General features: G+C 42.3%; 2 protein-coding genes, 1 non-coding gene and 1 pseudogene across 4 annotated transcripts in view; 1 reads left to right on the forward strand and 3 right to left on the reverse strand.

Moving 5' to 3' along the window:
* Window positions 1-18,397, reverse strand: part of PPEF2 (protein phosphatase with EF-hand domain 2) — a 45,270-nt gene extending 26,873 nt beyond the window's left edge. The window contains exons 1-6 of the mRNA XM_019962939.2: window positions 18,262-18,397; window positions 8,425-8,562; window positions 2,788-2,915; window positions 2,592-2,649; window positions 1,490-1,665; window positions 57-171 (exon numbers count right to left, since the gene is read on the reverse strand). Coding sequence (XP_019818498.2) covers window positions 57-171; window positions 1,490-1,665; window positions 2,592-2,649; window positions 2,788-2,915; window positions 8,425-8,479 — 532 coding nt within the window. The 5' untranslated portion in view covers window positions 8,480-8,562; window positions 18,262-18,397. The remainder of the gene's footprint in view (window positions 1-56; window positions 172-1,489; window positions 1,666-2,591; window positions 2,650-2,787; window positions 2,916-8,424; window positions 8,563-18,261) is intronic.
* Window positions 11,083-11,885, forward strand: LOC109560063 (large ribosomal subunit protein uL30 pseudogene; annotated as a pseudogene).
* Window positions 11,762-23,679, reverse strand: part of NAAA (N-acylethanolamine acid amidase) — a 44,079-nt gene continuing 32,161 nt past the window's right edge. For both annotated transcript variants that reach the window (XM_070791602.1, XM_070791600.1), the window contains 2 exons: window positions 19,055-19,133; window positions 11,762-18,426 (listed from right to left, as the gene is read on the reverse strand). The gene's annotated coding sequence lies outside the window, so the exon portion shown is untranslated. The remainder of the gene's footprint in view (window positions 18,427-19,054; window positions 19,134-23,679) is intronic.
* TRNAG-CCC (transfer RNA glycine (anticodon CCC)) lies at window positions 17,936-18,008 on the reverse strand. Its single transcript has one exon. It is a non-coding gene; the product is annotated as a tRNA-Gly (tRNA).

The following is a 23,679-nucleotide window of genomic DNA, read 5'->3' on the forward strand; positions in this document are numbered from 1 at the left end:
GGCAGAATTTTCTGGTTCATGTCCAGCACATAAAGCCACTTCTGACTGGCTCTTACCACACACTGTGATTTCCTCGCTGTAACAAGTGGAGACCTGGTTGATGTTTGGCAGTTGTACCAGGTGTTTCCTGGCTTCATGCAAAAGATTCAAGACATAGCGAGCATGGAGCCTCTACTAGGAAGAAGGGCAGGGAGGGGACAAAGCAACACATATTCATGAAGGAAGACGAATTTACCACTGAATGACCCCAAGACCACGTTAAGTGACCCTAGTAAACTGCTCCTGGGACCTATGCACAGATCGTTTCTTTTTCACTCATCCTCTGTCCTTGTTCACGTTTTTATCATCCTTCAAATACTAAACCAATGTCCTCTTCTTTCCTACCCTGTGTAACCCTTCCTTGCCTTTAGCTAGGGAGAAACATATGATTGTTTTATGAAGAAGTGCATATACACTGATGGTATCAGTGATCCTGACATTACTGGGAAAATCATCCCATCTTCTGCAGTGAATTATCTTAATGTGAAATAAGGGGAAGGATTGGAATCTGGCCTAAGAGCTGGAATCTGGCCACTTCTCACTACCTCTTCCGCCCGGGTTTCAAGCTTGGACTATATTACAATAGTCTCTTGACCCACCTCCCTGTTTCAGCCCTTGCTCCCTACACTCTGTTCATCAAACAGTATGACTATTTTAAAAAGAAAGCTGGATTATATCATTTCTGTGCTCATGGTTTCCCCATCTCCTTCAGAAGACTGAGTCTACCCTACTTACCCCTCTATCTCCATCTCCTGACACTTGTTTCCTGGTTCCCTCCTCTCCAGCCCCAGTGGCCTTGCTGATGTCCTGGAGCAGTCCAGGCGAGGTCTTGCCCAGGGTCTTTCCATCTATTCCCTCCACCTAGAACTCTTTCCCCAGATGTACACATGGCACACTGCCTCACCATGTTCGACCCTTGCTCAGAAATCACCTTTTCAGTAATGCCTTCCCAGATCACTCTGTAAAAGTGCCATCTCTCCCACCGGGAACTTAGCTTTTGCTCTGACATAGCTCTATCACCTAATATATTACATATTATATATATATATATATATATAAAATGTATATATGATATATTATACATATATTACTAATTTGTTATTTATTATGTCTCCCCACTAAAATGTTACCCCTCTGCAGGCAGAGATTTGTGTCTGTTTTGTTCACTGTTCAGTGCAGTATCTGCAACAGTGCCTGCCCATGGCAGTGCTCAATATCTGTGAGATGAATGAACAAAGAGATTACATGATTAGGAGGAGGGGTTTTCAATATATAAAACCCGGCTGATCAACCACAAGGTCCTGGCTAAGAAAAGGGCGAGTGGCTCTCTCTGGTGGATCCCTGACATGAACACCCTAAATCCAGGGCCATTCCTTTTGCATTTGCGTCTACTCTGCTGCTACACTTTACATGGGATTGCTGGTGACCCAGGACCCTGGCATGAGCTTACTTGTTTTCGTCTGAAAGCTTCCACCAGGGCAGTTGCATGGTCAGGAAGGAGTGGGAAGGAGAGGCGTGGCCCTGTGTAACTGTCCGGTACCTCGATGGAGTCGTAGTCACCGCAGTTCTGCGTTTCGGAGGCCTGGGGGGATCGCTCCTCAGTGAATATGCGGTTCAGGAAGTCCCCTAGGCACAGAAAGGGTGGACAGGCTTAGAGCAGGCCTTCAGACTCAGGCCGTTCCCTGGACCGTACTGGAGGGGACGTGGCCGGTTGGGCAAGGGCGCCAACGCAGGGGAGGAGAACGTAGAAGGCGAGGTCATGAGAATCTAGGATGGGCAGGAGAAAGGTTATGTTATCATGTCAAAGCCATTTGACTTTTATTTTAAGAGAGTGACTTAGAAAGTACAGAGATTTAGGGGCTTAGGTTGGTAAGCAGGAGGAAAGGGGTACTGGGGAAATGAACATATTTTCAATACGTTTCCCATATTTTTCTACATTTGCTTCTTTTTGTCCCCCTTCTCTACAAGGATGGTGTTTTAAAAAAATTAATGCACATTTAATTTTCTTAAAAGAAAATTTTAAGTGGAAGTTCACAGGCATTTCTGGGGTACTTAGTACGGCAGATGCCTCAGACTCTCGGGCAATTGATTTCCAAAGGCCGCCCCAGCATTGCTGCCAGAGGGCTTCCCCGGGATCTGCAGACAGGCCGGATGCTCGTGAATGACCCCTCCCATCCGCCCCTCCCAGCAGCTCCCACCAGTGACTCTCAGGAGTTGACACAGACTCCAGTTCCTGCGGCCTTCAGGCTGGAGGCTTCCTGGGCTGTGTTTTGCGTTATTTCCGGGACAAACTGCCGGTTTAGCTCCCCACTCCTTCACTGTGTGCCTCCCCTTTCCTGAGCCCCTCCTCCACCTCCCAGTGCTTCCTGTATTTACCAAATAAACTCCTTGTGCTCAAACTCTTGTCTCCAGGTCTGCTTCCAGGAGAACCTCCTCGCTCATTCCCTGGCCGTCACTAGATTCACATTCTCACTCCCCGTGCACCCCCGGCCTCACCCTGATATCTCTGACCCTCAGACCGGAGCACCCGCCGGGCGGCATTTCATACTCACTCTCATTGTGACTGCTGGGGGTGAAGTGATCCACAAGGTAGCTGAAGAAATTGTGGAGCTGCAGAGAAACCCAAGCAATTATGGCTTTAGAGACAGAAGGGGAACCCAGGAGTGATCCTTCCAGGCCCCTGGGGCTTGCTGCCCGGGGGACTGAGGGGCAGAGCTGGAGGTGGTCCCGTCCCACATCCCGGCACACCTTGACCTGGTCTTGCTGCCCGGCATACTCGATGGACTGGAAGATGCTCCAGGTGCAGCGCCGCCTCATCTCCAGGCGGGCCACGTAGCGTCGGTACCACCTCTGGATCAGGGCTGCTGCCCTGAAGGCTGTGACACAGATGGAAAAGCCAGTTTGTGAGATGGGACTCCTGGGGCCTAGCGGGAAGCTGAGGGTGGCAGGAGGCAAGATGGGGGGAAAGCACTACATTTTGCCATCAAATAGGAAGGATTTACCCCACTGATGGCCAGGGAGCCCGAGTCCCCCTTCCGGCCCCCATCCCTCCTCCAGTCTTACCTGTTATACTCATGTCATGGAGGGTTATTGGAATTCCCACTGTTTAATGAAAACATTTATACATGTAGACGTGGAAAGCTTGGATTCTGAGAAGGACACGTAAACTGGGGAGGCTGCAAGGTTGCAGTATACTTGAAGAGTGGGAAGATGCAGATATTACTCAGCCATTAACAGAGAATGAAGTTTTGCCACATGTATCTGTGTGTGTATGTGTGTGTGTAACTTGGATGGACATGGGGGGCATTATGCTAAGTGCAATAAGTCAGAGATAGGCAGATACTGTGTGATATCACATATGTGGAATCTAAAGACTACAACAAACTAGGAAGCAAACTAGTATAACAAAAAGGAAGCAAACTCACAGATCTAGAGAACAACTCGCAGATCTAGTGGTTGCCAGTGGGAGATGTAAGTGGGGAGGGGCAATATAGAGGCGGGGAGTATGAGGTACAAACTATTAGGTATATAATAAGCTACAAGGATATATTGTACAACACAGGGAATATAGCCAATATTCTATAGCAACTGTAAATGGAAATTCACCTTTGAAAACTGTATAAAAAAATAAATACATTCAAATGCAAAAAAAAAAAGAAAATGGAGTGGGATGATGCGGGAGTCACAGGGTGGGAAGGATATTTTGATACCAGGTGGCTCAGATGGTAAAGAATCTGCCTGCAATGCCGGAGACCTGGGTTTGATCCTTGGGTTGGGAAGATCCCCTGGAGAAGGGCATGGCCACCCACTCCAGTATTCTTGCCTGGGGAATTCCATGAACAGAGGAGCCTGGTGTGCTACAGTCCATGGGATTGCAAAGAGTCAGACACGACTGAGCGACTAACACAATAGATAGGATGTCAGGAGTCTGGTTCTGAGCCTGGAAATGCCCTGACCAGCTATGTAGCCTCAATCCAGTCAACTTTCTGGGCCTCAGAGTCCTCATCTAGAAAAGGAGATGAACTAGATGATGAGTGGGGGGAATAAACGTGCATCACTACATACTATCATGTCAGGTGGGGGTCAGTGCTTGCTGTCCCCATATTCACTCTATCCCTGTGGCTTGTATCCCCATCACCTCACATCCAGGGTGGTGCTGACTGTCCAATCTGAAGGGCAGTCTGTGGACTTAAGACCTGTGCTGGGTGCTCATGTACTGCAGGATGGCTTGAGGAGGTTTCATTCTTCCTTTGAGCTTTAGGACCTGCAGTCAACTACTGCTGCCAGAGAAGAGGACAGCTGTCCACATGAGTGACTAGACTCTCCTTAAACTCCTGGGCCTGAAAGTGCCCTCGGGGATGAATGGAGCCTTTGTGGATAAAGCTGGATTACAAAGGAAACCCGGCAGGTTCACTCAGGTCAACCTCGTGAAAAGCAGACCGATTGATTTAATATATTTAGCTGGCATTAGAGAGCTCATGGAATTCTTGCTGATATCCCTAAGAGGAGATCCAACAGTGAGTGGGAAAAGAGAACCTTGAGAGGAATTTAAGCAAAGCTGAATTTGATTTTCCGTGAGGAAAAAAAATGTCATACACTAAGTATGTTCCAAAGGCACTCACAAAATAGTAAGTGACAAAGACTAAATTATGTAAATCCCCATTCAGAATAGTGAATGCAACATCCAGAATAAGTGGTCCTTACCTAAAGTAACGCTTTAGGAATTCAGGGCAAACACACAGACATCTGCTCCTCACTATGACTCTGACATGGAACCCAGGAATCTGCAGGTTTAACAAGCTCCATGCATAATCCTCACTTGTGCCAAAGTGTGAGCAACACTGAGGAACATCATGGCCACCAAGTTTCCGTGAAAATGTCGTTTGCTAACTCCTTGCCTCAGGCATTTTAAGGCAAATGCTGCTGACTAGACATACACTCAGCTCCGCTTCGGCTACTCAGGGCGGGGAAAGCGGGTAGTACCTCTGCGTCCACTCTCCCAAGCCTCCATCTAGAACCTGGGTTAGCTTTCATTGAGATGGCCGCTGTGAGGTACAGCGTAGTCTAAGGACCTCCACTCCATCCTCCGTTCCCTACAGTGCAGTATAAGATGCTTGGGTTTCCCCTCCTCAGCCTTGTGCAGAGCACGTCCTATGGGAAAAGTTACAGACACCTGGCTGTGAAAACTCCACACTGAGGACCAGGCAACCACCTGGGGAGACAGAAGTCCAGGTGAAGAACCATCCCGGAAGCTGAACCCCCAGCTGCAGCTGTCCTGAGGGTCATAGGCAAACCATCAAGCTGGGCCCTTGGCAAATTCCTGACCCACAAAATCACGAGCAGAATAAAATGGTTGTCTTAAGCCACTAAGTTTTGAGGCCGTTTATTATGCAGCACCAGATAATTGGAATGTGAATTGTATACATGTTTTATAAAATTATAAAACAAATTTAAATCAAAACAAAAAAATCAATGTTTAAAAAGCAAATGTTAAATGAGCGAATCTAACCTTGTATGCACTGCTGGCATAACCATGTAGAAAAGAGTTCTTTCAAATGACTTGAAAATTCAGGAATTGTATATGCCTAAGTGGATATACTCAAAGGGCAAAAAGAACTACAAAGAAGTCTTAAGGAGTTTTCAGTAATCATATTGTTGTAATAGTACTGTTATTGTATTTCTGATTTATATACTGAAGGACAAAGTAAATAATACCATACTGGTATCATTATTAATAAAGAGAAAGGAGATAGAATGTCAAAGTTGTTAGGTAAAATTATTGTGATCCTAAGTATAAATTTTCCATTAAAATAATGCATATTTTCCATATCTGTTCATTGAAAAAGTATAGGAAGTAATGACCAGCCTGGTCACGAACACCCCAAACCCTGGAGAAATAGTGATTTCTAATCTGGAGACAAAAATATGCAAGATGAGCCTGGGATGTGTTGCCAAACTAGAAAGGAGGCCATGAGTTTATAAAGATACTTAAGTTCATAGTAACAAGTGAAAGTGAAAGTCGCTCAGTCATGTCTGACTCTTTGTGACCCCATGGACTATACAGTCCATGGAATTCCTCAGGCCAGAATACTGGAGTGGGTAGCCATTCCCTTCTCCAGGAGATCTTCCTAACCAAGGGATCGAACCCAGGTCTCCCACATTGCAGGCGGATTTATTACCAGCTGAGCCACCTGGGAAGCCCCATAGAAACAAGGTGCTAGCATCATTTCCCTTGCCTCCTTCTACATCTCTGGTTGCCTCGTCCTCTTCGACCTGATGCTTAAGTAGTAGACTCCTTCATTGCTTTGTCTTTACTCTCACTCTAGGCTACTTCAGTGACCCCCATGGCTTCTACAATCACCCATACTCTGATGCCTTCCAAAGGCATGGATCTCCACTGACGTCTCCAAAACCCAGATCTGAGTATGCAACTGTCTACTCAGCACTTCCACCTGCATGTTACGTGGGCACCTCAAACCCAATTTGTATAAATCATCACTTTCATTCTACTTGAACTTGGTTCTTCTCCATTAATTTTACGTCAGAAATTGGCATTATCACCTACCCAGGTATGCTGGATTTCCCAGATAGCTCAATGGTAAAGGATCTGCCTGCCAATGCAGGAGACCCAAGAGAAAGAGATGTGGGTTTGATCCCTGGAGTAGGAAATGGCAACTTACTCTAGTATTCTTGCCTGGGAAATTCCATGGATATGGGAGCCTGGTATGCCACAGTCCATGGTCTGCAAAGAGTTGGACATGACTAAGCACAGAACAGGTATCTAGAAACCTGGACATCAATCTTTTCTTTGTTAATACTTTATTTTGTTGCTCAAATAGATTTTTTTTTTTGCTTGTTTGTTTTTTTGACTGCTGTGCTGGATCTTCATTGCAGTGCACAGGCTTAGTTGCCTTGTAGCATGTGGGATCCTAGTTCCTCAACCAGGGATCAAAGCTGCATCCCCTGCATTGGCAGAAAGAAGAAAAAAGTGTAGTTGCTCAGTCGTGCCCAACTCTTTGTGACCCCACAGACTGTAGCCCTCCAGGCTCCTCTGTCCATGGGATTCTTCAGGCAAGACTACTGGAGTGGGTTGCCATTCCCTTCTCCAGGCTGCATTGGCAGGGGGATTCTTAATCACTGGACCACCAGGAAGTACCCCAGACGTAAATCTTGATTCATCCTTCTCCCCAACCCCATATATGTAATCAGGTGGATCCTGTCCATTCCACCTCCTGAGTATTGTGGGAATTCATCCTCTTCTCTCCCATCTCTATAGCCACCAACTCTGGACCATGGCATTATCATCTCTTGCTTAGATGACTTTTGTTCTTGTTCAGTCACTCAGTTGTGTCCAACTCTTTGTGACCCCTGCAGCATGCCAGGCTTCCCTTTCCTTCACCATATCCTGGAGCTTGCTCAAACTCATGTCCGTTGAGTTGGTGATGCTATCCAACATCTGTCCTTTGTTCTCCCCTTCGCCTCCTGCCTTCTATCTTTCCCAGCATCAGGGTCTTTTCCATTGAGTCAGCTCTTCGCATCAGGTGGCCAATGTATTGGAGCTTCAGTTTCAGCATCAGTCCTTCCAATGAATATTCAGGGTTGATTTCCTTTAGGATTGATTGGCTTGATCTCCTTACTGTCCAAGGGACTCTCAAGAGTCTTCTCTAGCACCACAGTTTGAAAGCATCAATTCTTTGGTGCTCAGCTTTCTTTATGGTTCAACTCTCACATCCATATATGACTATTGGAAAACCCACAGCTTCGACTATATGGACCTTTAGCTTCTAAATTGTTCTTCCTTCTACTCTTACACCACCCACTCCAATCCCTGCCACAATCCCTTCTTCATGGAAGCCAGAAGAGTCTTTTATGTATGTTTTGAATTCTACAATGGTTCTTCAAGCCTTTAGAATGAAGTTTAAATCCTACCTGCTCCTGAGTGATCTGGGCTCTGCACAGCTCTGCAGCCTCATGCCATGCCATTCTCTATCTGATTCACGTCAACCATTCAGTTCCTTGAAAATGCCTTTCTTTTTGCCTGCTTCATGACTTTGTTACCCTCTACCTGGAATACCTGGAATGCTATTTCATCCCCTTTTTGCCCAATCTTATTTCTCTCACTTGTAAAGGTGGAGTTTGTGGTAAACTCAATGGACAACACTGACTCCTTGAGTAAATTTTAATTCTATTAAATATAGTTAATCAAGTCCTAAGATATTCAGCTGAGTATCCTGTGGTCATGTCACAAGGAGGAGAAGCTGATTTTCAGGAGTCAGCATGAGGAGCAATATAACGATTTCCTGTCCACCCTGAGAAGCCCCTCCCTGTGCAATGCAGGCTTCCACTGGGGTCCCCACAGTTAGGCTGAAGGTAGGAAGCACATACCTTTCTCTGCATTCTGGAAAGCAAAGTGGTGTTGGGTTGAAGTGCCGCTTCCCATAACTTAAGTGCGATGTTTCTGCAGGACGCAGATAGCAGGTCCAAGGGAGAGTGAATTGTTTGCTGACAAAAGGAAGAGGGAACCTACAACAGGGAGATTTGGGTAGAATATTAGTTCAGGTAGAGCAAACTACCTATGAGCCTTGTCTCCCACATCATGAAAATATATATAAAGTTATCATGTGATAGCACCCTACTCCACACCTCCCCAGCACATGAGATGTCCTTCCCCTGAAAACTCCCTCCATGCGTCATCTCATCTCTCTCCCGTCTTCATCCTTCCTACTAGCTTCTCCTTTTCAGTCTAAAACATGCTGAAGTCTCATCTCAGAGCAGTTCATCATCCCATCCTTTGACCTCCTCTATCCCTCCCACTATAACCTGACCTCTATTTTTTTTTCATCCAGACTTCTCCCGAGCAGACCACTTATCTTCTCCTTAATTCCTCTTAACACCATATTTTTCATCCTCACTATTGATCAAAACATTTTATGCTGATGTCCCCAATGCTTCATCTTGTCAGCCTTGACCTTCATCATCTCATAAGTCGTGCCTTGATTTAAATTTTACTCCATGGGTCTCCATGAGTCTACTCTTTTGTATGTTGACAAAAAATTAATCAGTCACTCTAAGAAAGAATTGGAAAATTTTATTTGAGCCAAATTTGAGGATTATAACTGGGGAAGAGCACCTCAGAAAGCTCTGAGAACTGCTCCACTGGTGAGAAATCAAGGCCCTGTTCTATATGTTTTTTTGAGACAGAGGGCTGTACATCAAATGATGTATTATCGACAGTTTATGCAATCTAGATCATGGTTGGTCATGTGGTCCCTTTCAGATTCAAGAAGGAATATTATCTTTAAGGAGTCGTCTTGTTGGTGCTAGTAGAATGTTGTTCTTTTGGTCAAGCAGGCATTCCTGTTAATGGGGGAGGTCTGGCTGATGCATATTGCAGATATACAATACATAGTGTTGGGAGAAAGGAGGTCAAGGGCAGAGAAAATTTTTTATGTTGAAATTTTTCTTGTCTTGCCATAAAATATGAATTTTATTTCATTTTATTTATTTTCTCTCCTTCTTGAGCTCATTTTCTTCTATCCATCTCTTGAATGTCACTTTTATTTGTATTCTACTCTCAACTGTCTGCTTTCTCACTCTGTATATGCTTCCTACATAACTGAATCAACTCACATTTTAAACTATTACTCTCTCCCTCTTAAATCTCCATCTCAGCTGCTAAACTTTGGGGTGCCTCAGACTCCATGCAACGCAAATACAACTCATCTTCCCAAAAGCCTTCTCCTTTTCTCCTTTCTTCAAAACAGCTCTTACCTAGAATATTTTTTTTCTTTCTTTCAGGGAGAAGCTTTTTTTTAAGTTGCAGTAAGTGGGTTCTTTAATTCTGACACATGGCATCTAGTTCCCTGAACAGGATCGAATCCAGTCTCCCTGCTTTGAGAGCGCAAAGTCTTAGCCACTGGACCACCAGAGAAGTCCTCCTAGGATGCTGTTGCCTTTACTGAGTATGTTCTTCCTAGCTGACCCTTGACTAACTTTACTCGTTTCTTAAGTAATGAGTAAAGATGCACTTCAGGCATCATCTTCCTTAAGCAAGTTTGACATGCCCCTCCTCTGAACTCCTGCATGTCCTAGTCACATCTCTGATGAAATATAATTTGCATTTTAAGACAGGACAAGAAAAATTGAATACAAACTTCTCTCTGTGTTGGTTTGGGTCTCCTCCTCTCCTCCCTGCTATGGAGTGTGCCTCCACAAGAACCAGACCTCTTTTGGGAGGTGGGAGTGCCCGCTGAACTGTCAAGAGTGATATTTTTTCTGTGCTTGCTTTGCACCACGTGCTTCCCTGGACTATGTATCCTTGTGTTTACCCAGACTATGTATCCTTGCGTTTCCCTGGACTATGTATCCTTGTGTTTACCTGGACTATGTATCCTTGCTGAACTGTATGTAAAATACCAATATGTCATTTCGATGTATGATTCTTTGTTTCTAAAACGGATATGACCATGCCTCTGACTTCTAACAAGTGGAGCAAGTCCTTAGGGCTTTTGGAAAAGCTACTTCCTGGTTTATAATCCTCAGTTTGGCTCAAATAAAATGATTTTTTTTCTTTCCTAACTTGATAGCTGAATTTTCCTTGACGTTTTCTTGGGGTAGCCAGCAAGCTTCAGACACCCAGCAGCTGACATCTGGAGTCTACCCTGAACCAGCGCTCGGTACCAGCATGGGCCCATTAAGACTGTCCACTTCTTAGTATTCCTCAGGTGTTTTTGATGAGTTCTCCTGATAGCCAGACATCATTGCTTTAAATGATGTCCTGAATTTTATTCAAGCTGTTTCTCTTGGGACTTGGAATCCTAAGGGGATGCCGGTCTATTTCCTAGGCAGGGGCCTAAGTGGAAATTCCTAGGCAGGCATGCACCTAGGAGGAACTTTGGAGTAAACTGGGTTGGCTGCCCTCTTTAAAAATTTGGCTTAAATTGGGAAGAGTGTGTTCACATGGTCTGAACAAATTGTTTGCTGGTGAAGTGAGAGACTGAACCTGCTCAGCTCTTAAGAAAAGGGACTTTGCTCTTTCCTGGCTGGAACCATGGAGGGTGCAGAAGAGAAGAAAAAGAAGGTTCCTGCTGTGCCAGAAACCCTTAAGAAAAAGCGGAAGAATTTCGCAGAGCTTAAGATCAAGCGACTGAGAAAGAAGTTTGACCAAAAGATGCTTCGAAAGGCAAGGAGGAAGCTTATCTATGAAAAAGCTAAGCGTTACCACAAGGAATACAGGCAGATGTACAGAACTGAAATTCAAATGGCTAGGATGGCACGAAAAGCCGGTAACTTCTATGTACCCGCGGAACCCAAATTGGCGTTTGTCATCAGGATCAGAGGTATCAACGGTGTGAGCCCAAAGGTTCGAAAGGTGCTGGGCTCCTTCGCCTCCGGCAGATATTCAGCGGCACCTTTGTGAAGCTCAACAAGGCATCAGTTAACATGCTGAGAATTGTGGAGCCATACATTGCATGGGGTACCCAAATCTGAAGTCTGTAAATGAACTGATTTACAAGCGTGGTTATGGCAAAATCAACAAAAAGCGAATTGCCCTGACAGACAACGCATTGATTGCTTGATCTCTTGGGAATATGGAATCATCTGCATGGAGGATCTGATTCATGAGATCTATACCGTTGGAAAACGTTTCAAAGAAGCAAACAACTTCCTGTGGCCCTTTAAATTGTCTTCTCCACGAGGTGGAATGAAGAAAAAGACCACCCATTTTGTAGAAGGTGGAGATGCTGGCAACAGGGAAGACCAGATCAACAGGCTTATTAGAAGGATGAACTAAGGTATCTACCAGGATTATTATTGTAATCTGGTTAATAAACAATCGAAACAAATTGAAAAAAAAAAAGAAAGAAAGAAAAGGGACTTGGCTTCTTCTAGCCATAATGTGTCTTCAGGTGACTGAGAAGCTGGCAGAAGTGTCTGAGAATCAATTCTCATGACTCATACTGGTCCTATAGGGCATCCCACTACAATCATCAAGGAAATTCTGCTCACCAAGGGCACAATAAGGCTGATCACCCAGTGCTCTGAGCACCCACGGCAGTTTCAGACTGCAGGAGGGAGAAACCCAGACTTGTAAGAGAGTCGAACGGACCCAAGGGTAACTCCTTAGGGAGTCAGAAGCAGCTCACATTCGATCCATCACATTGCCCTCAGTTCGGATTATATCTGAAATAGGCTACCAAATGAATAATGAGAAACCACGCTTCAGAGGCTGAACAGCTTCAGATGGGCAGTCACTCCTAGAACCCTAGCTGGCTTCCTGCACAATTAGAACAAAGTCACTGCTTACATTTAACTCTTAAATGGCCAGGATGGGACTCTTGACATTCCAAAACTATAGAGAAAGCCTCCTTGATAAAACATCTTTTCAAAATTCTGACTCTAAGAGAACAAAATTATTCCTAGGAGAAAGCTTAAAGTTATAACTCTTATCATGTCCTTGAAATGTAAACACAGCCCATATTGCCTAAAACTACAGCCTTGGCTCAAAAAGTAGAATTTAAAACTAAAAGCGGAAAAAAAGAGGGTGGGAAGCTTTTTAAAAATCAAGCAAAAAAGCTATCAGACTCTGTCTGTGTCTATCTGGATATACATATGATTGTGTATCAATACATCCCTACCTCTGGATGGTGCTATGAAAATTAATTTGTAAAAGAGCTTTATTTAATTGATTTAGAAGTAAGTGCTTACAAATCAAATATTTCTAAATGTAACTTAGACTCACTCAAAATTTTAAAGGATCGTGTGATCTAGGATTAATCTTTGCTGAAAAAAAAGCAAGTTTAAATTGATAGTTTAATTAATAGAGACATGTCTTTAGAGTTGAGTGGGCTTCCCTTGTGGCTAAGCTAATAAAGAATCTGCCTACAATGTGGGAGAATTAGGTTTGATCCCTGGGTTGGGAAGATCCCCTGGAGAAGGAAAAGGCTATCCACTCCAGTATTCTGGCCTGGAGAATTCCATGGACTGTTTAGTCCACGGGGTCGCAAAGAGTCGGACACGACTGAGCGGCTTTCACTGTAAAGTTAGGTATAACAACATTAAATACAATACTTTCATTGTACATAGGTTTACTGAAAGTCAATAAGCTTATTTATCTATGTTATAAAATCTATCAACAAGAAAATTAATGGCCTGATGATATTTTCACAAGTAATGAAAGAGATAAATGAGATGAAAAACTTTTGAGTAAACTATTTAAGAACAATTATGTTTTATGCTATGTCTACCTAAAAACAGTTTCTCCATATTTTTGGCAACTTGAAACTTTAGAGGTCTGATAGGTTAAATGATGAAAATTCAGTGAATGTCTAGATCATTTTTTCTCTAGATTATTTTTAACAGGATAAAACTAGAATTTGTTTCTTCTCTAGGTTTTCTTGAATGTTAATCTGCTTTTAATAACAGATTGTGAAATGTCTTTACCAGTAACTTTCTGCACGTGCCTTTGAAATCTTTTACCGTCATTTTGATTAAGTGAATAAACATTGTTCATAGTAACTTATGATCCTACTTGTCAAACATTTAAAACCTTTTGATATCTTTGACAAACTTTCTCAAATTCCAAAGGAAGTTTTTTTGACCTCTTACTGACTGTGGGATCCTTCAAAGGACCCCTTGAATATCTCAAGGAGAGACATTAAACTAATCAAGTTTATTTGGTCTGCTAAATTACATGGAAAACATTGTCAGATGAGTAACAATAAACCTTCTTAAGTTATATTCTATGGATAAACATTATTAATATAAATGTTCTAGAAATTATAGGAAGTTCCTAAAATTTGAAGTGTCCTGGTATGTTGTCATTCATAATTCTAGTTATTATCTTAAAATGTCAAATGTCACAGAAATAGCCAAATTTCCTTGATGACTGCATTATAATCAGGTCTTTAACGATGCTTTTTAAGCCTTTTGTCACTTACAGATAGCTACTGTCCCACTCTGATACTTTTACAAAAATGCTTGTAGATGACTTGCTTTTACGCTCCAAAACTAACTTGGACTCGGTAGTAAAAGGACATCCGCCTTGTATGTGGGCTATTTCAGCAAGGGCTCTCTTATATAAGGATACTGAAGAAACAGCAATGGGGTCTGCTTTAACGAGTGATGTGCCACACTCAGTTGAGTCTCTTCTAAACTCTCGCCACATTTAGCACCATTCTGTATGCCACCTAACTTCTTATGAAGTATTGTTGTTTTCTGCACCTAATACTATCTTGAGTCTATACAATAACCCTAACCTTACAGTTTGTTTCCAGAACTACAGGAAGAAAACAACCAAACTGCGTTTTGTTAACAGATTATCTTTTTGCTCCCAGAAATGACTTAGAAGATTCTATTGATAGGCTGATCTTGTTGATTTACAAATGGATCCTACTTAAGGGGTGAACAGGACATGACTGAGCTGGTTATGCAATAACGCCCACGATGGACATACCTAAGAGCTCTTATTGACCAGAAAGAAAGTGAGCACAACAAGCTGAACTAATTGCCTTAACCCCAAGCTTAACCCACAATTCCCCCGCAAAAACGGAAAACAGGTCGCAGTGTTGTTCATTCTTATACAGCTGCCAAAACAGTGAGCCATTATGAAAACACCAGGGCATTCTGAATCCGACACTGTGGAAGCTAAAGCAAATCAGTTCGCTGATACTACAGTCAAAGAAGCAACTTTAAACACTGGTTCTGCCCAGCCTCGAGAATGTTCACTGCTCTCCATGAACCCTGCAAAGGAAATAAGATTTTTTTCTACAGGCTCAGGAATCTACCATGAAAGAAAAGAAACAGATACCATATAGCAACAAAAAGGGAAAATTAACTCCATCACACAAATATTGTTTAGACCTGATAAAACGCCCCTCCCCCCACAAACCTTATAGTGTCTATTGAAGCACATTTGCCATTACTCCAATATGTACATTCTTTAACCCACTGGGCATCTGAGAAAATGGTTTTATGGAAAAAACAGTATTTTTGGAAACCTTCACCCACAGCAGTTGAAAAGAAATATTATTACATTATTTACAGAGCCTTATTGAGACACTTAAAAAATGGTAACCAACTCTTTTTTCAGCAAGCTTCTAGGATATGAAAACCTTAAGGATCATGGATTACAACATAAAGGTTTTGTTTATTGGAAAGGACACCAAATTAAAGATTCTTTGTAGCCATGATGGCAAGAACCTTTTCACGTATTATTAACTAATCTATATGCAGCTAGACATTAATGGATTCACAGCTCTCATTTTATTTATTTATTTATTTTTGGTTGTACCGTGTGGCTTGCAGGATCTTAGTCCTCCAACCAGGGATCAAACCCATGCCTCAGCAGTGAAAGCACTGAATCTTAACCACTGGAAGGTCAGGGAATTCCTTCACATCTCTCATTTTAAAAAGGCCCCTCTACCCAAATGGACTTCGAGCCTGTTTCTAGCACCTGACTTCAACTAATTCAAGAATCACCAAGCCTAGATGAGAAGAAGATGATAACAGTAGCAGACAGCTAACCCAAGCATCTGGACCAGGCTTATAAGACCCATCTTACTAGTTCAGTTGCTGCTGCTGCTGCTGCTGCTAAGTCGCTTCAGTCATGTCCGACTCTGTGCGACCCTATAGATGGCAGCCCACCAGGCTCCTCCATCCCTGGGATTCTCCAGGTAAGAACACTGGAGTGGGTTGCCATTTCCTTCTCCAATGCATGAAAGTGAAAAGTGAAAGTGAAGTCGCTCAGTCATGTCTGACTCTTGGCGACCCCATGGACTGCAGCCCACCAGGCTCCTCCGTCCATAGGATATTCCAGGCAAGAGTACTGGAGTGGGGTGCCATTGCCTTCTAACTCTCTACTAAAAGTTAAAGTTACTTTTATTTCTAGGTATCCTTTTGGAAGGAAAAGATGAGATGGAAGGAAATCCTATCCTTCTTATCCAGATGGAAGAAAAATTCTTTAAAGTTGTTACGAAGTATAGTCACTGGAGACAATTTAACCAATGGTTGGATCTATCATCAAATAAAAGGCTGATATAAATTTTTTTTGTAATTTTTGGCATGCTGCAGTCCATGGGGTTGCAAAGAGTCTGACACAACTTAGTGACCAAACAACAATAACAACAGGCCCCTCATAATTCTTGTCACTGACTTCAGATGTTCCTCTAATCTATAAAATGTTTCCTTGTAGCATATACCACATTTGTTTACTACATTTGATTAATTTACTCAATTCTGAAGTTTCTGTAATGGGAAAGTGACGTTGCAAAATCAAATGGCTCTTGATTTTTAAAACTGTTTTGTAATGGGAAACTTGTTCTATAATTCAGACTGAAATTGTGCTTTCATACCAGATTAGTCTATCAATTTAACTATCTACTGACTCACATATAAAATCAGATTTCTTCATTGAACAATCTCCTTTCTAGTCTAAATGAAATTCTGGGTAAATGAGTAAGCCCTGAAGAGTCACAGCTTAAATCTTTGCTTCTGACTTCGCTATTGTTGTTGGCTATCTATATTGACTGGGCTCTGTGTCATTCATAGAGTAATAATCTCTTGTGCCTCTCAATGTATATTCAAAACTCCAACTAAATCAATGATGTCTAAATGACTTGAAACTATTGATTATAGTTCAGCATTAAACAATGGGCATGCACAATGTACATACAGGGTAAAATTGTCAAAGTCCTATTAGACAACCTAGAATTGACTATCAGTCCTTGCCAAGAATCCAATTAGCCATTTTGATGTATGTATGATCCTTCGGCTCCAAAATATATATGACTGTGCCTTCAAGAGGCAGAACAGTACTCAGAGCTTTCTGAGAATTTGCTTCCTGGGTTGTAATCCTCACTTTGGCTCAAATAAAAAAAAGAATTTTTTTCTTGATAATTAATTGAATTTTTGTCAACATTTTCATCACTGTAACACCATATTATAGTTTTCTATTTTGTGTCTTTATCATTAGACTGTGAGTTCCTTGAGAGCAAAGACTGTATGTTAACAAATTCATCATTTTTATCTCCAGGACTTGGCACACTACCTGACACAGAGTGGAGGGTCATTAAAAAGTCATTGAATAAATTTTATGCCAGGTTTATTTTTACACCACATAGATGAATCTTTCTCTAGCTCTTCTACAGGAAGCATTGTGAGATGTACTGACTAAATATCAAGAGTGGATTCCACTTCTATATTTTTCCCGTCCCTTACTTTTATCCCATTCAACTTTATTTTTGAAGGTTATTATATCAAGGATGGTCAAAGAGTTGTTATCTTTACCCCTTGCATATCAAAATGAAAGGTTCCCCTAGCTTATGTTGGTTAACAATAAAGAAATAAAGAAAAAAAGCAGTATATCTTTTTAATCTTCAAAATGGTTCCCAGATATAAGGGATGTCATGAAAGCAGATTCTGAGTATGAGGTAAAGTGAGAAGCCATTATGACCAAACCAACCAAAATACACCTAGATACCTGTAGTTCTGGAGCTGGAAGGGACTTCAATAATGATTGACTCCACCAGTGAGTCACAACTTGCTTTGATCATTGGTAACTTGCCTATAGAGCCATGCTGTATACTAAAATGTTTGGGTTTTGGAAGTGCACAGAATAGAAAGAAGTAAAATAATTCTCAGGGCAAAATCTGAAACAGTGAAAACTGTAAGATCAAAGATGAAAAATGAGCTTGATATGGCCTCAGACTGTTAAAGCAGCATCATTCAGTAAATGACTAAAAGATGCCTCTCTGGTGATTTTCTAGCTGAGCCACCGTCTCAGGTAACTGGCATATTTACACTGCATGGGTGAGAGTCCTTGCCTTCTAGGATCTAACTTAGTATCATCTATAGCTGACATTATCTCTTTTTTTTGCCACACCATTTGGGATCTTTGTTCCCTGACCAGGGATTGAACCTGTGCCCTCTGCAATGGGAGCGCAAAGTCTTAACCACTGGACCACCAGGGAAGTCCAACATTATCTTTTTTTTTTTTTTCCCTGAAATGTCGGTGATTGTTTATCTGCCCACTAAGTAAACCCAAGAAATGGAAGATTCATCATCCAGGACTTGAAGACCTCAAAACACACACAGCAAACAAAGGGGCCTGCTCTGACTCTCTCCCCAGGCCAAACCTGCATCTATTTCCCACGTGAAATGGAAGTTTGTTGCCCTCGTGGTCTCAACCATTTCTGTATATCAGGCTAGAAAGAAAGTTCTTACCTTTTTTGGTATTTTTTACTATGAGTCACAACGAGGCAGAAACCTCTTTAATACAAAGATATGGTCCCCATCTTATCTTCAAAGTTGACTCAGGGATCCCAGGCTGATCAGACTTCTTCCAGATCTAGAGTCCGATAAATCAGGCGCAGGCCTAGTCCGGCACACCTGTCCCCAGAAAGCAAGTGAAAACATTCACAGCCCTGGCCAAGCATCCAGGGCTCCCTGCCTTCTGGCAATATGCAGCCCTTGATCTCAGTCAGATCAGGCCTGGGGGAGGATTTGAAGGAGGAGGCTGCTCAGCTGGGGTGTCTCGCTCACACTCAGGGCCAACCCCTGGAGACTGTTCTCTGCTGCTCACTCCTGCCTCCTCCTCACTTCTAAGTCTTCTTAAATCCTGGATTAGGAGGCTATGTTTCTCAAGCCACATCTGAGAAGGCTGAGCTCCTTAACCTAGAAATAGAAGAGTGCTGACAAGACAGATCGGGCTGGGGGCTCCAGAGCTCAAGGCGTCCCAGCTGGAGCCACGCAGAAGGCCCCGGCTTTCTTCCTTGTAGCTGGCTTTTCTCTGTTTGCAAAACCTGATTGAAATATGCTGTCTTTTTTTGCTTATTCCTACTACAGACACTTTCCCCAAAGGTTATAACCTAAACTATTCATATGTTAAAATATCAATCGTTATTCCCAGAAAACTTACTTTTTCAATAAATCTAAGATGCTTCTGTGTGTGCTAATAGGCACTAAATATTCCATGGGAATTTGTAAAAGAAAGAAAAATTATACTCTGTTTACTTACCTGTATTTAGTAGGTCAAACTCGTTAATTATGTTGTTCAAATCCTCTTTATCCTTATTTATTCTTCCAGATCTGTGCATCTTTGAAAGAAATATTTTAAAGATTTCTATGATAAGTACAGGTTGAGAAATTTATCTTTGCATTTCTGAATCTTTGCATTATATGTTTTGAAACTCTACAATTAAATATTAGTTTGAACCATATGACATTGACATTGGAAATTATATAATACTAAAGGTTTATGGCTATTTTCTTGGTAGAAGGTAACATCAAAATAAAATATCACTCTACCCTTTCAAATCCTTTCTGCCTTGAATTCTCTTTTCACATAGGTTCACTTTTCGTTAGTGGTTGACAGTTAAAATATTTTCCCTAAATTGACTAAAAGTTAAAAGATGGGTAAAATCCTATATTATTGAGAGTATGAGAAAAAGAGCCCTGTCCATTACAATACTGGTGGAAATATGAATTGTTTTACTTTTTTGAAATTAAACTAGATTAAATTTTAATTGAGATTTATTAAATCATGTATTTAACTTATTAAATTACAAATTTATAAACTGTAAACCCTTTGGTCCAGAAATCCCACTTTGAAGTATCTTATAAAGCTGCTGCTAAGTCACTTCAGTCGTGTCCGACTCTGTGTGACCCCACAGACGGCAGCCCACCAGGCTCCCCCATCCCTGGGATTCTCCAGGCAAGAACACTGGAGTGGGTTGCCATTTCCTTCTCCAATGCATGAAAGTGAAAAGTGAAAGTGAAGTAGCTCAGTCGTGTCTGACCCTCAGTGACCCCATGGACTGCAGCCTACCAGGCTCCTCCATCCATGGGATTTTCCAGGCAGGAGTACTGGAGTGGGGTGCCATTGCCTTCTCCGATAAAGCTGCTGCTGCTGCTGCTAAGTCACTTCAGTCGTGTCCAACTCTGTGTGACCCCATAGACAGCAGTTCATCAGGCTCCCCCGTCCCTGGGATTCTCCAGGCAAGAACACTGGAGTGTTCCTTCTCCAATGCATGAAAGTGAAAAGTGAAAGCCCATATAAAAAGTGATAAGGATTTTTGCTACCATATTGTTCTTGATCATGAAAAACTGGAAACAATTTACAAGTTCATAAATTGTAGAATGGTTAAAGTTATTGTATATACAGGAGAATACTATGCAGTCATTTAAAAAATGTAGATCAATATCCCCTGTCATGAAAAGATGTTCATATTTCATGTTATATGGAAAACACAACATGCTATACATATATAATCTAACCTCAATTTGGAAGAAGAAAAAATATTGTATATTGAAACATGTTCTAGTTTCTGTAATTGATACTTTGACATCTTGGGGCTTGGCTGACCAGATAGGGATTGTCCCTCCCAGGGTTAGCTGATGCCTAGAGAGAGCAATGAACCTGTATATGAATATTATTGTTGATTCCAGATTATGTTTAAGAAAAATTCTGGTCTCTCCATGGATGTTGAGTTCACACATGTGGCCTTTAACTCTAGGTTTATTAATGAACTAAACTGAGACCTCTGTCTTTTGGCAAAGAGAACTAGAATAAAATGAGAAACTATGTTAATACTGGAGTTGGTTAATTTAGTAAATCAGCTAACCTCCCACACACTGTATAAAATGAGTTACAAAGAAATATTGTATAGGGGTTTCCCAGGTGGCGCAGTGGTAAAGAATCCACCTGCCAATACAGGAGGCACCAGAGACACTGGTTTGATTCCTGGGTCCAAAAGATCCCCTGGAGAAGGAAATGACAACCCATTCCAGTATTCTTGCCTAGAAAATTTCATGGACAGAGGACCCTGGTGGGCTACAGTCCATGGGGTCACAAAGAGTCAGACATGACTGAGCGACGGAGCAGAAACACAAATGTTGTATTAATACAACATGGATAATGTAGCCAATATTTTATAATAACTACAAATAACATATAAATTTTAAAAATTGTGAATCACTACGTTGTACACCTAAAACTCATATAATGTTGTAAATCAACTATACTTAAAAAATAAAATAAAGGGATGACTAAAAAATCCAAATGGATTCCTCAAAGCCTCACCCCAGAATTAATCATTACCCTACAAATAAAGAGGGCTTCCCTAGTGGCTTAGACGGTAAAGCATCTGCCTGCAATGCGGGAGACCCAGGTTTGATTCCTGGGTTGGTGAGATCCCCTGGAGAAGGAAATGGCAATCCACTCCAGCACTCTTGCCTGGAAATCCCATGGACAGAGGAGCCTGATAGGCCACAGTCCATGGGGTCACAAAGAGTCAGACAGGACTGAGTAACTTCACTTACAGGGAATCAGACCAACCACAGTGGATTATAAAGCCCAGGGGGTTATAATCCCTTTTATTATTAGTCCTGCAATCAGTTACCCATCGGGAAACCCAGTGGCCATGGATAGAGATATGTGTAAGACCTCCACACTGTAAACAATATTGATATCCCTCTTCACCTTGTTGTTCCCGGCCCTTACACCTTATCAGCTCCCATTCCTACTGAAAGCAAGCTTTTCACTGTGAGTGATTTTTGTTATCCTTTGTTGTTCAGTCGCTGCTGTGTCTGACTCTTTGCAACCCCATGGACTACAGCACACCAGGCTTGCATGTCCTTTATTATCTCCCAGAGTTTGCTCAAACTCATGTTCATTGAGTTGATGATGCCATCCAGCCATCTCATCCTCTGTCACCCCCTTCTCCTCCTGCCCTCAATCTTTCCCCGCATCAGGGTCTTTTCCAATGAGTCAACTTCTCAAATCAGGCGGCTAAAGCATTGGATCTTCAGCTTCAGCATCAGTCTTTCTGATCTTTTTTAGCATCCCTAGGGATAAGGCCCATCAATATCTCTTTGCCTTTAACTGGAAATGACAACAATACATCTGAACAGTAATTTAAGGCTTAACTAAAAGTCCTGATTTCTCACAAATCCTAAAGGCTTATTTTTATTTAGATGATGTGATGTTCTCTAGAGGCTCTAACCTATTGTAACATGTACATGACTTGCTTCGCTGCTCCCCTCACAGGACTCCTCACAGAAAGACAGCATTCACCTGTCAAAGCCTCTAGCCTCAAAGAGACACAGGGTCTCCAAGGAGAAGTTGAAGTTTGTTCTAACTCAAGCTTGCTTTTTTAGGGGACTTCCCTGGTGGCCCAGTGGTTAAGAACTCACCTTGCAATGCTGGGGATGTAGGTTTGATCCCTGGTGGGAGAACTAAGATGCCGCAGAGCAACTAAGCCCACACATCTCAACTACTGAGACTGCACACTCTGGAGCCCTTGTGGCACAATTAGTGAGCCCACATGATGCAACTACTGAAGCCTGTGAGCACAACTAGAGAGTCTATGCACTGCAACAAAAGATCCCATGTGCTGCAGCTAAGACCTGATGCAGCCAAATAAATAAATAATTTTTCTTAAACATTTGCTTTTCAGACATCTGATTTCAGAACAAGGACTACACAAAGATCCAGAAAAACTCCATGGCATCCTGAATCTCCCAAATCCCCAAACTAAATCTCAGTTGTGAAGCTTTCTTGGGTTAGCTGGCTACTGTCATAACAGGGTTCCAAATTTTTCTCTCATGGTTCAGCCTATCTATCTATCTATATAAATCTTGTTGAAAAACACTACAGTTCAATTGCTCAGTTGTGTCCGACTCTTTGTGACCCCATGGACTGCAGCACGCCAGGCTTCCCTGTCCATCACCATTTCCCAGCTGCTGCTGCTGCTGCTGCTAAGTCACTTAAGTCGTATCCGACTCCGTGGGACCCCATAGACAGCAGCCCACCAGGCTCCCCCGTCCCTGGGATTCTCCAGGCAAGAACACTGGAGTGGGTTGCCATTTCCTTCTCCAATGCATGAAAGAGAAAAGTGAAAGTGAAGTTGCTCAGTCGTGTCCGACTTTTAGCGACCCCATGGACTGCAGCCTACCAGGCTCCTCTGTCCATGGGATTTTCCAGGCAAGAGTACTGGAGTGGGTTGTCATTGCCTTCTCCACACCATCTACCGGAGCTTGCTCAAACTCATGTTCATTGAGTTGGAGATGCCATCCAACCATTTCATCCTCTTTTGTCCCCATCTCCTCCTGCCTTCAATCTTTCCCAGCATCAGGGTCTTTTCCAATAAGTCAGTTCTTTGCATTAGGTGGCCAAAGTATTGGGGCTTCAGCATCAGTCCTTGCAATGAATATTCAGGGCTGATTTCCTTTAGGATTGACTGGTTTGATCTCCTTGCTGTCCAAGGGACTCTCAAGAGTCTTCTCCAGCACCACACTTTAAAGGCATCAGTTCTTTGGTGCTCAGCCTTTTTTTGTCTAACTCTCACATCCATAAATGACTACTGGATAAACCATAGCTTTAACTATATGGGCCTTTGTAGGCAAAGTAATGTCTCAGCTTTTTAATATACTGTCTAGGTTTGTCATTGCTTTTCTTCCCAGAAGCAAGCGTCTTTTAATTTCATGGCTGCAATCGCATTTTGGAGAATGAAGAAAATAAAGTCTGCCAGTCCTTTCATCCTGATCCTATTATTTGGGAAGATCAGGACAAGCTAGGTTTTAAAACATTGATAGAAACCTCAATGAATCTCTCTGACCTTGGACACTTTAATTATCAACTCT

The sequence above is a fragment of the Bos indicus genome, chromosome 6 (genome assembly GCF_029378745.1).
Source record: "Bos indicus isolate NIAB-ARS_2022 breed Sahiwal x Tharparkar chromosome 6, NIAB-ARS_B.indTharparkar_mat_pri_1.0, whole genome shotgun sequence".
Lineage (NCBI taxonomy): Eukaryota > Metazoa > Chordata > Mammalia > Artiodactyla > Bovidae > Bos > Bos indicus.